Here is a 17,083-nt window from a genome sequence, read left to right as displayed (position 1 = left end):
ACCTTTTTTTTTTGTGGAGGCCGAAATAGCAGCCAGACTTGAGTGGGGTGGCATCAACTTCTAGTTCCGCGTATCCTCTGATTTTTCCTGCTGATTGAGGTAATAGTCCAGAGGCCATATTCACAGATGTTCCAGATGTCTTCAAGTCCAAGGTCTGCAATTATATAGGCACTTCCAACCATTGTGCAATTGAGATGCACATATTCCTAATGCCACCACTGGAAAAACAGTGGCTGAAAGTTAGAGCCAATTGGGATTGCATTATTGAAGCGCGTCAGACAATATTTTTCAGATGCTATATGAAATCTAGATGTAAGAAGTTAAATGAAATACTAATAGCTATTTCAGTAAGGTACACCCCTAGGTCACCAAAATTAGAACAAATGAACAGCCACAGTTCGATGATACATGTAGATGAGCTCACAATGACAAACACAAAATTCAAGACATGGTAACAAAATCGTTCACATGAAAATTACTATTTTTGTTGAGTCTCACCGTGGTGCAGATAGACTTTACCATACAGCTGAGAGAAATGACAATAATTCCTTAAACAGGAAACCTGATGGAATTATTCATTTTCAAACTGTGGTGAACCAAATTGGCATCTTCTATCTTTGGGCCAGGCTCGTCTTCCATTCCACCACTACTAACAGATCCATTCCGCCATTACTAACAAATGATGGTGGATTGGTTACTGGTCCTAAGGAAAATGCTGAACTGCTTCATCAGCTGATGATGCCCCTCTCCCTGATACTTGTCATCCTAAACCTACTTACAAACTTTGCATTTTGCTGTAGGGATGTTAAGAAAATTATTGGTAATCTTGATGGCACGGTCATGATGATTTCTTCCCTTGGTTTTTTAAAAGGGTTTCTAGCATGTTGTCTCCCAAGATTAGTTGATTCTAAAGAGCAGTATAACTGCAGACTGCAGTAACCACAGACCAATTTCTATTCTCTTTGTGCTCTCTAAAGTTGCAAAAAAAACCTTATTTTTGAGCTACTGTACAAATATGTGATGTCCAAAGGATTGTCGATATACACATGAGAAGTAGTTAGGTACCTGCAAAGCTCTTTTAGATTTGACATGCCATTTGCAAGAAAACCTAGACAAGAATTTTGACTGTAAAGTAATTCAACTATATTTTAGTGCTGCTCTCGATTTAGTAAATCATAGAGCACTTATTTCTAAACTTTAGAATCTTGGAGCAGGTGGATTTATTTTAGGATTACTTCAAGATTTCCAGTTTGCAACTGATGGGCACTTTAGCGAACCATGACCTATTGTGTCTGGAGTTCCAGAGGGGAGTTTGTTCTTGGCTTCTATTATTTTTAGCACTTACAAGGGATATGGTTGTTGGTCTGGAAAACAAGATTGTTCCTTATGCTGATACTGTAACACTTGTGAATGTTGCCTTTTGTCTCACTCATGACATGGAGCAGATTAGTGGATGGTGTAGTCAGTGAGGTATGAGGCTGAACTCCAGTAAAACAAAAAGCACTATTGATTATTAGATATTATTCTGTTTTTCCAACCCATCCTCACCTTCAAGTGGATAAAATTCTACTGAATGAGTCTGAATCTTTAACAATACTTTTGACTCACATCTTACTTTTGAGAAAAATATAATGAAAATGTCAGCAAATGCTGCTTGGAAGTTAAGCATTGTCCATAAGGCTTCATATATTTATAACTGTAAAAAAATCAATGTCACCTGTTTCAAGTCATTTGTAATTCCTTAACTAGAATGCTGTTCTCCAGTGTGGATGTCTACTTCTGCTAGAAATTTATCACTTGTAGATAGCGTTTCGTAGTGGTAGTTTTCTGTTGCCTAACATTAGCAGTTATGACTTGGACCATGTATGGATGATCTGCTTGTCAACTTCTTATATGTTGTAATTTAACAGAGATCTTTCACACTCACGATTGATCCCTGATCCTCTTTTCCTGCTAAGATTGACCAGATTTGCTGAACACTAGCACCAATATGCAGTAAATGTGCCTTTCTGTCAAATTTCTCAGTTCTAGAGGTTCTTTATTCCTCACACTGTTGGACTTTGACAATCTCCTTTAGGAGGTTGTGCAATTGGAACTTCAAAAGTTCAAGGGAAGATGCTTTGCTTAACTATCCTAAAACAATTCTTCTTGTATTTTACTTACCTTTATATATATTTATTAATTAATTTTTTTCATTTCTAATCTAACGAACACCATATTCTTCAGAAGTTTGAATTTCAAGTCAGTGGCCCCTGTGGGTTTGTTCCATATGAATAAGGGCTCATTATATGAATACTAGTAATGGTAATAATAGGGGCTGGTTTAACCTACTGAACAAATCCAGTTTCTGTGTCCCTGTAACTGTAATTTTGAATTATTTCTCTTCTTCTTCTTCCCAGCTTTAACCCAGTGGGTCGCCGTTGTGAATGAGTCATCTCCATCTATTTCTGTCCTGTGCATCGTTCTCGTTAATACTTTTCCATAGTATATCTTCCCTTACACAATCACGCCATGTCTTTCTTGGTCTTCCCTTCTTCCTTCTACCCCGCACTTCCATTTCCATCGTATTTCTTCCAACATGATGTTCCTCTCTTCGTAACGGGTGTCCGTACCATCGAAGCCCCTCCTGTATTTTCTTTGATATTTCAACTACCTTTGTCAATCCTCTTATATACTCATTTCTAATCCTATCTTCACTTCTTACTCCCGACATCCTTCTCAACATTCTCATTTCTGCTACATCCATCTTCTTCTCCTCTGTTTTCCTCATACTTGCTGTTTCTGTTCCATATAACATTCCTGGTCTGCCCACTGTCCTATGAAACTTTCTCTTCAATTTCAGAGGAACCTTCTTGTCACAGAGGACCCCTGATGCAGACCTCCAGTTATTCCATCCTGCCTGAATTCGATGTCTCACCTCTTGGTCCATGCTTCCACTATCCTCTAATATGGACCCAAAGTACTTGAACTTATGTACTCTCTTTATTTCTTCCCCACCCTATCTTATGCTATTTGCACCATCCTCAGCAATACTGGAACACATATATTAGGTTATTTCTCTGATTTAAGGAAACTAATCAGAAACTATGTGAATGATTAGTATGTTACAAAACATGGCAAGTGTTTTCTGATGAATTTACAATCTTGGGAGGTCTGCGTTTAGTTGATAATTGTTGTCATCAGGGAAGAATTTGCTTGGAACACAGATGGATTCAGTGTGTTTTATGTAATACAAGGAAAACCCATGTGTCTTGTAAGGGTATGTTGCATCTGGTGAGGGCAATCTTTAGGAATCAGTGGACTCTTTCGACCATGCCGTTGGTGGCTAGATTGTAGGCAGTTGTTGGGTGAATAATTGAAGTTGATTTGGCTATAGTCTTTAAGCCAGAAATAATCGCTAGCCCTTTGTCAGATCTTATATTGTCTTATCATTGGGAACACAGTAATAGCTGAAGAGCACTTCAACACTGTTGCTTCCATTGCTGTGAAAATGTACCTGCATTCGTTGAATAGGAGTAGGGGTCTGACAATATCACTGTACAAATGACCAAATTGTTATTAGGGTTGGGGGGGGGGGGGGGGGTGATTTTTAATGTGGAGCTCGTTGTGTCAGGTTATTTGTACTTATTTGGCACTTCAGCACTATTTGGTCAGTTATGTCACATCTCTTTTCGCTGCATGGCAGCTTACTGTGTCACCATTGTGGCTGTTGTTCTCCCATAAGGGCACAATAGAGCCTCTGACAACTGTCCCAGTATATATATACATATATATGAGAATTTTATTCGTCACTTTTACATCAGAACCTTTAAGCATGAAAGATATTTGTGGATTTACTGGCTGAACTAGTCGTATATAACATTTCCCACTTTCAGGTAAATTTCATTTTATTTTCAATATACTCCGCTCAGTTAACACAGATAAGTTAGGTTCATCCTTAACCAAGTAAACAGAAAAGCCATTTTTGCTAAACGAACATAAAACCTAATTTTGTGGTAGAGACAGGCATCTTGCGCTGTGGTCCATACGTATTTAAGACACTGGTTGGGGGCTTTCAGTGACTGTGACTTTTGATGTTAGAGGTGAAATTTATCCTTACTCATTTTTATGGTTGAAGGTGCAATTACTGCTGTGGCTTTCAGCAATATTCTTTTCTTGATGATGTTGCAGTTCTGCAAGAGGCACAAAAAATTACTGAATGGCTTGAATAAATTGTTGTTAGAGGAACACAATCTTTAGGGGTGGATCTTTATATTATGCCTGGTAAAACAAATGATGTGAAGTGTAAAAAAGACCTTTACCAGCACCTCTCACACCTCCAAGTCATTGTTTCCACATTTTTTGGGCACAGCATGGGAAGTGATGACCTCCTCTCACAAATTAACAGTAGTATGTAGGATGTCCATCATATTCATAAGGGTACTACAGAGTCACAAGGAAATGAGCTAGGCTTGCCTTGTACCCAGGACAAAGGGAGCTAAGGATCAGTGGTGTGACAACTCACTTAGTTGAAGGTGGCTGAGTTTTGGGAAGCAGTAGGAGGACTTCAGTGGATGAGCATCCCTGAGAATGTAGGAAAAGTTTCTGTCAGAAATGATAGATGGGCAAGTATTTGGGTATAAAAGGTTGTATACAAATGGAGGATGGGTATAATGCGAACAGAAAGGGAAGAGCGAAAGGAATACTGAGTAAATTGTCAACAAATTAATGTTTTGCCTTATTTAATCAGAATCAGATATTTTTGTAACTTAAAGAGAACGGCTGTTCTCTTGCATGAGTGTTTATTTAGTGTTCTTATTTTTGTTTTGTAGGGAAAACATCGACCTTTTAGAGAAAGAATTCCAGTTCTGGGAGAACAACAGATCTGTGATAGTGACAGACAACGAGGGAAAGGCGCATACAATCGCTCATTACATATCAGAAGTGGGTGAACCTCGGCCTGAGTCTTACAGGTAAGCTTTCCACTGGTAGATGCAGCTACAGTAGAATTTAATAATTGCAATAATCAAATTATTAAATAATGATTATTTTTTTTACAGGAATAATAAAAGGCAATCATACTATAATGGGCGTAATGTCTCTCTGTCTGTCTGTATGTCTGTCATTCAATCACGGCCAAACGGCTGGTCAGATGGGCATGAAACTTGGCAGGGTCATGGTGGGGACCCCTAAGATGGTTTGTAATGGGGTTTCATCCAACCTACCCCCCTCCTTTGTAGGGGGTGGGGGTGAGAAGGGATTCCCTGAAACGGAGCTGTTTCTGGCCGTGAAACAAGGCTGGTTATTCCCGTAGACTTAGTTACTTTACGATTTTTCATACATAATTTCTGTACAACTTCCCCGGAGAAAGTCGCGAATATTTCAGCTCGGACACAATAGAAGATGAAAATTATCATCAATATCCACAAGATATTTTCAATAACTTAAATCCATTGGGACTGCCAGTGCACAAAATAACGTTGAAGAAGTACTGCCCGGTAATGTTGCTTCGGAATTTCGATCCTGCCAGTGGACATTGGAACAGAACGAGGTACACTGTTATGGAGCTAAACTCACGTCATCGAAGCAGTGATAGCAACGGGCCCTCACACCGGCAAACGTCTGTTCATCCCCCGGATTCCTCTGATGCCTTCGGACAACCAGTTTCCGTTCCAGTTACGGCGCAGGGAGTTTCCCATTAACCTGGCCTTCTCATTCACTGCAAACAAGTCGCAAGGCCAGACTTTGGATCGTGTTGGTGTGTTTCTGCCGTCACCCATGTTCACGCATGGCCAACTGTATGTGGCGATGAGCAGAGCAACTGACTCTGCCAACTTGAAATTAAATTGTGGATAAACTGATAATATTGTGTACAAAGAGGTTGTGTAGTAGGTCTGTATAAAAATCGCCCTTATTTTAAATATTGCTGAACAAATAGTACATATAAATTTTTCACTTCTGCACCCGTATTTTATCACCCATCGTATATGGGTCAGTATGCTAGTAGAGATAACAGTAAGAATAATACGGTTTTGGAAGAGTTAATGACCATTTGATTTTTTATTTTGTTTATTTATCTATTTTATTTATTTATTTGTTTTTTGCAAATTGTAAGGAGGCAAAGAGCACGCACTCCAGAAATTATGGTTTCGCTCGCCGAACATTTATGACGCTTTCTGACATACATGAGAATCATGTAGCTCTCATAGTCATGATTCTGCAAGCTAAAGAAAATAAAATGCTATAGTTCTGGTACTTGAGGTGACTGGAGGCTATGAAATATAGGCCAAGATAACAAGGTATTTTTGTAAAATAATCATCAACCTCCAGAGTGCCCACTCACGGAGTTATATAAAAATTGGAGAGAAAAAAGAAGGACTCTCCTAATGATAATGGTATAAAAATACCTTATGCCAGTTGAAGGCTAATCATAAAGAAAATATTGTGATTGACTGCTGCCGGGCATTCATGAGCAATTCAAGGCTGTAACCTGAGTTTTCCTTTCTAAGAAAGTGCTATTTGTTTATGATTTCATTGTCCTAAGCACTTACGTTGCTACTGGAAGGGGTGTAGTACCCATTCCATGTCACGGACAATTCCCAGAGCCTTCCTTCCCGGAAAGAAAGAGAGAGAGAGAGAGAGAGAGAGAGAGAGAGAGAGAGAGAGAGAGAGAGAGAGAGAGAGAGAGAGAGAGAGAGGGCAATCAGTTTTGCTTTAATTTAAATTGTGTTGACTGTCAAGCTAAATAGCTTTTGAGAGAGTCACAGACAGAATAGACACGAGGAAAAGCATTTTGATTTGGTGAGTGACAGTAATAAGCAATTATGAGTTTTCTGGCTTGGAAACAATACTAGCCGTAAATCTTACCGGAAAAAAGTGTAACTAGACTCAATTTCGAAAAAAAAAGCCAGTCATCCTGCAGTGATTATTATAAGTAAAATATTGCTGACAGTTTTAAATAGCTGCCTATACAATATTTGCTGAATTATAAAGTCATGAAGACAATCCTTTAAAATTTTAATTTTATGGAATTTGTTTCAGGTAAAATTCTACTTATTGTGATGAGACTTGGTGAAGTTTAGAATCATTCTCGTCGAGAATTTTTCGGCGATAACTCAGATTTCTGGCTCTTGCCGCTGTGCTGGGCCTCATACACAGTCTAAAAGAGACACTGACTCTGAACCAGTCAAATAGGGGGTGGCCACAATTACATTTTCTAAGTTTTATTACAAAAATAGTCTAAATGAGACGAAAAAACAGACTAAGCTTTTTAAATTCGTGTTAATTTCAAAGCGACCTAAATTCACGTTAACCTTAATCAAGAAACAAAGACGAATTCTGGACCACGTGTGGGTCGGCGATCATGATTAAAAAATGACCTAAATTCTGACACAATTCACTGACATCGCAACTTAATCAAACCTGTTAAGTTAGCATAACTACAAGACATGGTAGCTACATGTCAATGGAAAGCAAAGATGAAGTTCGTTAAAGTTGGAAAAAGTAATGATACAAATACCTAGATCTAGCAAGTGTCTGGCCTTCTAATCAAGAACACACACGTGCAGCACATCACATCCGACCTATTTCGTAGCTGGAAGAAGAGTGAGCATGGTGCCCTCTGCAGCATTGCTGTGGGTGTTCATTCCAGAAATTTCCAAATTCCCAAATTTACAATCACATCACTATATTTAACTAAAAGTACAACTTACGGTACACTTTCCAGGAATAAATGACATGCAAAAAATGAAGTAATTTCATCATTATCAGTTCAGAACCACCGCATAACTTCCACAACTGCCCAGCTAGAAATGTACGGTGGCAATTTCTGCTGATATTTTAAAAGGACTGAATAGGAGGTTTATGTTGGCAAAATCATTGTAAACAGGTTTTATCAACATCCTAGCTAGACAGATCAGATGTTGAGAATGACGCGTGAAGTGGACAACATTCGGTTCTGACTTACAGCCCAGATATGATTGGAAAGCTCAGAATTGCAGCTGGCTCACTGTACAAATACGGACACTATTCCGTGTCCTACAATCACATAATACAGCAATGCATAAAAAATGAAATGTAAGAAAATTACATATTTGTGCTCCTTTCTCTCTCAGAAGCACACAAACTATAAGCTTATCCTAACTATAAGGGTCCCTGGGCCTTCTCACAGTTTCATCTCATACCTCTCGTTATGCTAGAACCACATTTCTTTTGGGCAAAAACTCTTAAGTTCTGTCAACATTCACATTATTCTGTCTATTGCTACTATCTTCGCCCACTGTCTGATTCATTATCAATTAGTTCTTTATTGTCAATATTCACTACTACATGTTCACTATCATGCACAACACTATCATTTTCACGTTCAACACTTACGAGTTCAGTATCGTTGTTCACTTCGCTTGACATGGTATCACAGTTACCCATCCTCATATCTGTCATTCACTTCTAACATGTTAATATGTTTGATCAGCAGGAGACATTCTTCACCTTCACGCAAAACCTTTGCTAAATAAATGACATCATCCTCACCGGAGTAGAGTTGTAGTTTTCCCACGAGGCCAGTATTTATGACAGAGGTCGATCATTTTTACTAAGACAATGTCATCATATTGGAGTGTAGTCTGCTCACCAGGGCCAAAATAATGACACTGGTGTACAGCCTGTAGATACTCGGTGTTCAACGTAACATAAAGGCACATAGTGTCAACTGACTTTAAGTATTCATCTCAAAACTTCTTAGTTGTGAAAGTATTAGGCATACTTCTGTTCAGGTCTGCAGCAGGCAGCAAATGAATGGTCCTACCTTGTAGGATATGCAACAGAGGGAGGACCTCATCCTCGTGGGTATCACTGCAATAAGTAAGAGGGCAGTTGTTAATGAAACACTCCGCCTCTTTAACTAGGTTTTTCTTCCAGTTCCTCATTGAACAACACTCTATCAAGTGAGACTGTCAGGGCATGCTTCGTCAAATTGGTTAGTCTCTCAAACATTCCGCCCTGCCAAGGTGAACAGGGAGTCTGGAAAATACCACCTTATTCCTCTTTCTCTCAAATGAGTCGCATCCTCATTGCAAAGATTGGCTAACAAGTTGCTTGCAGTCTTGAAGGTGGTGTGGTTTTTGGAATACATGACAGCTGGGGAGCAATGACAGCCAGAAAATCTACGAAGGCACAAGGTGAAAGCGTTAGCACTGATGTTCATTACCAGATCCAGGTGGTGCCAGGGTAATTGCTTTGTCCTCCGGGCAATAGCCAAGACCCTTGGGTCCTCATAACCACATGCATATGACCTTAGGGTCAGGCCAGCTCTTTCTTTGCCCCTAAGAAGTCTCAGGCTTCGAAAGGTGATCACAGAAACACCCAGCCTTCTTCTTTCCCTTCTGAGAAAGTGTGCATGCATGTGTATTTTAACTATCTCTCCAATCGGGAAGAGGGCAGAAGGAAGGAGATGAAGAGAGAATGCTCATAACAGGCATTCTCCTACTACTGATGCCTTGATGAAGGGATGCCTGTCGAGTCTTTGGACTTGACAGCAACATAGCCAAGACCTGGTAGTGAGTATCCTTCTGGAGAACATTCTGTTTCCTTCCAGGTCTCACCCATCTTCCACTGAACCTCTTTTCCATCTCCTCTCCTGTGTTCCTGTTTTAGGAGTAGCCAACTCGGCTAGAGCTAGTCGTCTTCGGTCTCCTGTTCCCACTGTAGAAGCCTCCCTTCAGGGTAGCTTCGCCTTCATTCTCTTTAGTGAAGAATAAAGGAGGTCTGCTTCCAGTCCTTAATCCTTTTCTCTTTCAAAAGATGAGGGAGCATTTAGGCTGGTGCTCGATCAACAGGAACCTCTGAATATGCCTGCATGTTCTCCTCGCAACATGCTTCTGTTCTCAGATGCACCAACTTACATACCTGTAAGGCTGGGTATTCAAGCACAGGTTTATCTGTTAGTCCACCCACAACCATTCAACAGATGAGCGTCCATACGTAAAGAGTAGAACTGTCAGTCGGACAGTCAACTCGAGGTCATTGCTCTAATTTCTTGCCTAGCCTTCGTCGTGGCAACACTACATGGCAGCAATGGAAACTGCACTGGATGATAAGGATAGACTAGTTGCTGCTATGGCTGTGCACTTAAAACTAGAATGGAAGCAAAAAGGTGTAACAAAGTATGGTCTAAATATTCCCTATTAAAAGATGTCTATTCTCACAATATATAATGAATAAGGTTAAATTAGACCTGGGGGTTAGTTCAGATATGAAATGGACCATGAATCCTACTTTACCTAGTAACACTAAAGGGCCCCATACACTAAGCGATTGTCTGAACGACCGTCTGTATAATTTGCAAAAACATTGTGTATGGGCTTGTCTGAATGCAAAAGTGGGGGGAGTTTCATGTCTGAATGATCTCAGCGGGAATCTGTCACAACCAGGCTGCTGGCTTGCGACTTATGTCTGTCATACACAGGTCATTCAATGTATGTCATTGTCTGCCGATATATCTTGCATGTCTCTTCTAGAGATGATGCCATGTCTTCCCAAGACAAAATCTTTACCTAGACTGAAATCGGTGCAGAGATCGTTTGTACTGTCTGAATAGTGTGTGTTTGTCGATAACAACAATTGTTCAGACAATCCTTCATACACTCGTTAACACCTTTCATAAAATGGCAGGACTCTGGCCTAGGCCTATACCAAATTGTATTTATCATGGAAATAGTTTTTATTTATTATGTGATTTGGTCTCACAACCACGATAAAGTAACAGTCTACAAATAACGACGCAGAGTCTAACAATGAAATTAATTAGGCCTATACATAGTTTATTCATATTCTGGTCGGAACGGCTGAGATCCTTCCTAGGTGAAAGCCAGCGCCGAACTGTCATAAAATCGTTGGTTACCCATCCACATGTGTGATCACCTGTCAGTTGGTCGAAAGAACTTTAGGTAATTCCATCAGTTCATTAATTCTGGTGAGTGGACTGACTCCGCCCACAAACTGTCGTCCACGCATACGTTTTAACGTCAGTTTCGATGAACTGACAGGTAAACCTGTGCGTGAATAACTGGCATAAGATTGTTGTCTTTGAGGAAATGCAACTGAAACAATAAGTATCTTCTCATCAACATCCTGGGACTCAAGGCAGCCTTTCTGGCCTTTCGAGAGTTTCAGGATGTAGCTTTTGAGACACTCAGTGGTGTTGTTGAGCAACAGCAACACAGTTGACATTGCAGGTGCTGGAGTGTAAGTGTAATGCACATGATAGTTCTGTCAGCCAGATACATTTCTGAGTTGGGTTGTATTGACAGGCAAGCTCATCCTCTGGATTCGAGTGATTGGGGCAGTGTTTCCTTCACTCAATCTTTCAGAGAGGTTGCTGAACTTGAGGGTTCCCTATCATCTTTCTGTTTGCTGCCCAGCACAACATAAGTCTGTAGGTCTTCTGCTCCATTGTGCCTGACCTATGGGCCGCTACGTTGGTGCATGCCGACTCTATGGGACAACCTCGACGTTTTTGTCTTCCCTCTATATTTATCTAATTTGCAAGGTGTTCAGCAAACGTTCACCTCAAATTTTAGGATGAATGTTGGAAGACTTTGTCTTTCACCCTACCTGGTAGCTCTGCTTCTGGGGCAATGAGAATAGTTCCACCCTCACCCAACCTTCTGCGTCAGCAACATGTGAAGTAGTTCCTCAGGCAGTACAATCCCTGAGCAACAACAAAGATAGCTGGATAGCAGTATTCCAGGAATTGGAGCCGTCTTCGCTGGTCAGAGTCATTGACGGGACTTTTTCTTTGGTCAGAGTGGCTCTTCAGCAGGATGCAGACTTCCTTGTCTTCTGCCGAGAGTTGCTTCTCTTCAATTCAGTTGTGGAAGACGTAGGTCCACATTCAGCCTACTCTTTCACCTTAAGTAGCCTTTTTTCCCATCAATTGAGGTTTATCCATGGATGAGAAACTTCAGTTGGTCTTGCCATCCCAGGGACCATAGGTACCTGGATGGCATGTGACTCTCGTTTAGGGTTCCCATCTCATGCTTCACATGCTTCATAAGACAATCGGAAAGATGTACTCTGCAGCTGGTCATGACGACACCTGTACACTCCTCCCAAGAGCTCACAAAGCCAATGGCTTAGTCCATCTCTCGTATTCTGGAAGAATCTGTTGGTCTGGAAGCAAAGATGTGGTGTCATTGGAACACATTTATATCTGTTGGTCTTGAAGCAAAGATGTGGTTTCATTGAACCACATTAATGTCTTTCTACCTTCGGGTCTTTACCCACAATTCCTTGGAACCTTTTTTCCTTGGACCTGCGATTGCTGCTTAACAAGTTGTTTTCTTACCCGGCTCCTTTAAGAGGACAGGTAGCATCTTGACTAAGGTGTGTGGTTTTGGAAGTGAGAAAGATTACAAGAGTGACTGGCCTCTCTCATCATCCTTCCTCATCCTCCTATTCCTCTTCCTTCGGGCTGAAAACAGGACTCAAACCTACACTTGCTGGAACTAGCGTCTGATGCAGTAAGTCTACACATTAAGCACCTATTCTATTTATCTTTCTAGAATCATAGAAGCAATCGTACTCCTTCTTCTTGCAAGGGGAGGAAGGAGACTGGGAATAAGGTAAGACAAACCCTTTTCAGGTTCTTGCCTTACTACCTCCAACTCTTACAATCTTTCCCAGCCTTTTTTCATATGAGTTATAATGCCTCACACATTCAAAAAGGTCTAGAAGTCTGATATTTGTTCTGTCAGTTCCTATACTCCAATCAATATGTCAGAGGCATGGTATTCCTCCTCACTTTTTCGACCAGGAGGAGTAGCCCAGGTGTGGTGAACTCCAGTCTGTTCAAAGAGACACTCAGATTCCTCCCACCAACCAGTGAGTCTTCCTAATGTAAAGGACCAATGGTTTGTATATCGTGCTGGAACAAATCACAGTTTTTTAAAGTAAATTGTATTTTGCTCAACTATTCAAACCTGAGGTCCTTTGGATTACATTTGTGCCCGCCTCATACCACTCCTCAATCTGAAACCTGGACCAAAATGCAAACTGGAATGTTTACATTTGGGCAGGTGGGTATTCCCGCCTACCTGACGGCAATTACCGTCTAACCACCTTGTTCAAGAGTTTAGCGGCCATTTTCCAGCTTCACTAAAAGTAATTCCTAATGTGAAGGACCTCAGGTTTGTATAGTTAGGAGGAATATGATTTACTTAAAAAATTTGAGATTTTTGTAGGTTTCAAAAGTATTTGGGTGTTATACATACTACAACAACCTGGTAAGTAAATTACTGGCATTGCAGATGTTGTTGTATACAGCAAGGCAGTGGCTGACCACAACCAGACATTACATAAGCTTATGAAAGCAGCCAAAGAATATGACTTGATGTTTAGGTATGAAAAGTCCCATATCTTGAGGGATTCAATGGAATTTTATGGACTTGTATGGCCAAAAGAAGGTATGAAACTGAATCCTAAGAAATGTGATGATATTTCTAACCATCCAGCACCAAAGAATAGGCCAGAATTGCAAAGTTTTTTATAGTTTTATTCAGTATTTAGGCCCTTATATTCCTCATTAATCTGATAAGATGTTTTGAAACAATTGGTTAAGCAAGCAGTTACTGGGAATGGGGGAATGAGCATCATAAAGCATTTGAAATTATAAAAGAGGCGATACAGAGACATAACTTTGGTTTATTTTGATCCAAATATGCCTGTAAAGATAGAACTTGATGCCTCTGTAGTAATAGGCTTGGGAGCTGTTCAATGTGGTAAGCCTATTGCCTTTGCATCCAAAGCATTGACCCCTACTGAATCTTGCCATGCAAATATAGAGCTAGAGCTCCTAGCTGTTGTATTTGATTTTAACCCTCTTACGCCGAAGCGGTAAAAAAAAAAAATTGACTCCCGTGTGCCGGAGGTGTTTCAGAGTGAGCGCGGAAGTGGAAAAAATATTTTTTTTAAAAATCACAGCGCGCTTAGTTTTCAAGATTAAGAGTTCACTTTTGGCTCCTTTTTTTGTCATTGGCTGAAGTTTAGTATGCAACCATCTGTATTCAAATCGCGCTGTGCGCAAAACTGTTAAAGGTAACAAGTTACTTTTTTTTTCGTTGTAATGTACACTAAATTGCAATCATTTTTGTATATAACACATTGTAAAACGATAACAGCAACACAGAGAAAATATTATCACAAAATAATGCATGAATTCGTAACGCGCGGACGTAAACAAATATTTTTTTCAAAAATTCACCATAAATCTAAATATTGTCCTAGAGACTTCCAATTTCTTTCAAAATGAAGACAAATGATTGAATATTACTATACTATAAGAGTATTAGCTTACAATTGCAGTTTTCGACCATATCTGACGAGTTAAAGTTGACCGATTGTCGAATTTTTTTATATAAATATTTTTTATATGCAATTATTTCGGAAATAAGAAAAGCTACAGCCTTCAAATATTTTACGTTTTATTCTACATAAAATTGCGCACATTTTCATATATAAAACTCTATGAAATGCCTAATATGAAACGGAGCAAATATTCCGAGAATGGTACGTACGCATTTCGGAGATTTGTGGCGGAGAATCCGCGCGCGGAGGGAAGGAAAGATTTTTTTTAAATTCACCATAAATCTAAATATTTTGCTAGAGACTTCGAATTTGTTTCAAGATTAAGATAAATGACTGAATATTACTAGACTGCAAGAGTTTTAGCTTACAATTGCGTTTTTCGACCATTTCGGTAGAGTCAAAGTTGACCGAACGTGGTTTTTTTTCTATTTATCGTGATTTATATGCAAATATTTCAAAAACGAGAAAAGCTACAACCTTCAATTATTTTTAGTTGTATTCTACATGAAATTGCGCACATTTTCATCATAAAACTTTATGTAACGGCTAATTTAAAATGGTGCAAACATTACCACAATCGCACGTATGATTTTTTCGGAAGAGTTACCGCGCGGACGTAAAGAAAAAGTTATTTTTTTCATAAATTCACCATAAATCGAAATATTGTGCTAGAGACTTCCAATTTGTTGCAAAATGAAGGTAAATGCTTGAATATTACTATAATATAAGCGTTTTAGCTTACAATTGCGTTTTTCGACCATTTCGGTAGAGTCAAAGTTGACCGAAGGTTGAAATTTTGGCAATTATCGTTATTTATATGAAAATATCTCAAAACTGATAAAAGCTACAACCATGGGTTGTTTTTAGTTGTATTGTGCATGAAATTGCGCACATTTCCATACATAAAACTTTATATAACGGCTAATTTTAAAATGGTGCAAACATTACCACAATCGTATGTATGATTTTTTTCGGAAGAGTTACCGCGCGGACGTAAGGAAAAAGTTTTTTCATAAATTCTTCATAAATCGAAATATTGTGCTAGAGACTTCCAATTAGTTGCAAAATTAAGGTAAATGATTGAATATTACTAAAATATAAGAGTTTTAGCTTACAATTGCGTTTTTCGACCATTTCGGTAGAGTCAAAGTTGACCGAAGGTTGAAATTTTGGCAATTATCGTTATTTATATGAAAATATCTCAAAATTGATAAAAGCTACATTCATAAGTATTTTATTGTTGTATTCTACATAAAAATGCGCACATTTCCATATATAATACTTCATGTAACGGCTAATTTACAATGGTACAAAAATTATGTCAAAGTGACGAAATAATTTCCGAGATGTGTCACAGATACTTTTTAGTGCGGCAAGCAAGAAATTCGCGCTTGCGCGCCTGCGTAAGGATTGTAAACAAAACAACACCTTGATCCGTGAACTCCCAGCATCCCCCAAGGCGCGTGATTCAAAAGTTTTAGGCTGGTAGGCCTATAAGCATTTTTCCGCGAATTTTAAAAAAAACTTTTGCAAGTCAACGTAAAATACGTCCAGTCGGCACACGGGAGACAAAAAATGTCGACGTAAAATACGTCCAGTCGGCGTAAGAGGGTTAAGAAGTTCCATACTTATGTGTTTGGTAAATCATTGGTTGTATATAGGGATATCATAAGCCACTGGAGAGTATTACGTATTTTGAAGCAGCTGAGTATTGCTCCCCCATGGTTACAGAGAATGTTACTCTGTATTAGCCCAATTTTGTAAGTATAAGGTATCAGCCTGGGAAAGATATGATTTATGCTGAGTATTTATCCCATGTGCAACCATCACCAGTCCCTGGTAAAAAACTAGAACAAGCAATTTATATGATCCAAATATCTGCTAGTCAGATACAGAAACTGCGTTGTGCCAACCAACAGGATAATGTATTGTCAGTAATAAGAGAGCAAATTGTTAATGGGTGGCCAGCTCAGTCAAAACTAGTACCAAAAGTTATTCGGCCTCATTGGCCAATGAAAGACTGCATGTCTGTAGAAGATGGTTTGGTATGCAGTAGTCATAGGTTAGTAATCCCTAATGTATCTAGGAATTAATACTTGAGTAGAATGCATGTAAGTCACAAGGGAGTAACAAAGTCACATCTTAGGGCAAAATATTGTATCTATTGGCCAAATATGATGGCTGATATATTAGAAACCAGTGTAAGAGATTGTCATATCTGGTTGCAAAATGCCAAAAGCACAAGGAAAGAACCTATAATTTCACATGATGATCTATCTCAGCCTTGGAAAATACTCTTTAGTGATTTACTTGAATTAGATGGTCATAGTTATGCTTTGCTTGTAGATCATTATAGTAGAATGGCATTTGTACAAGGTTTAAGGACAACAACTAGTAGAGAAGTTATAAAGTTGTTCAAAGATATCTTTTCAGTTCATGGAGTGCCAAAACAGCTGTCAAATATGTCAAGGTAATGTGACAAGGGTGTTGCCATTTAGCACGTCAATCTCTCTCTCTCTCTCTCTTATTTGTAGTTAGCAGTAGATAATTTTAAATTTATCTAATTTTACCTTTACTGTTTAGAACTGGAAATGCGCTGTTCTAAAACATGTGCACATAACTACGAATTATTTTAGTCCAAATAAAAAGCACTGCTGGTTCATAAAAAGGAATTTCTGAACAAAAAGAAAGAGACAGAATGAAGAATTTCTTAACAACAGGTTGAGAAGACTTCTTAAAA

General features: G+C 39.1%; 1 protein-coding gene across 1 annotated transcript in view; it reads left to right on the top strand.

Moving 5' to 3' along the window:
• LOC135205921 (trehalase-like) overlaps positions 1–17,083 on the top strand; it is a 140,568-nt gene that overhangs the window by 102,205 nt on the left and 21,280 nt on the right. Inside the window, exon 6 of the mRNA XM_064237118.1 lies at positions 4,812–4,952. Coding sequence (XP_064093188.1) covers positions 4,812–4,952 — 141 coding nt within the window. The remainder of the gene's footprint in view (positions 1–4,811; positions 4,953–17,083) is intronic.

Source organism: Macrobrachium nipponense, chromosome 11, assembly GCF_015104395.2.
Source record: "Macrobrachium nipponense isolate FS-2020 chromosome 11, ASM1510439v2, whole genome shotgun sequence".
In the NCBI taxonomy this organism is placed as follows: Eukaryota; Metazoa; Arthropoda; class Malacostraca; order Decapoda; family Palaemonidae; genus Macrobrachium; species Macrobrachium nipponense.
Note: the sequence above shows the minus strand (reverse complement) of the source record. Positions and strands in the feature narration are given on the sequence as shown.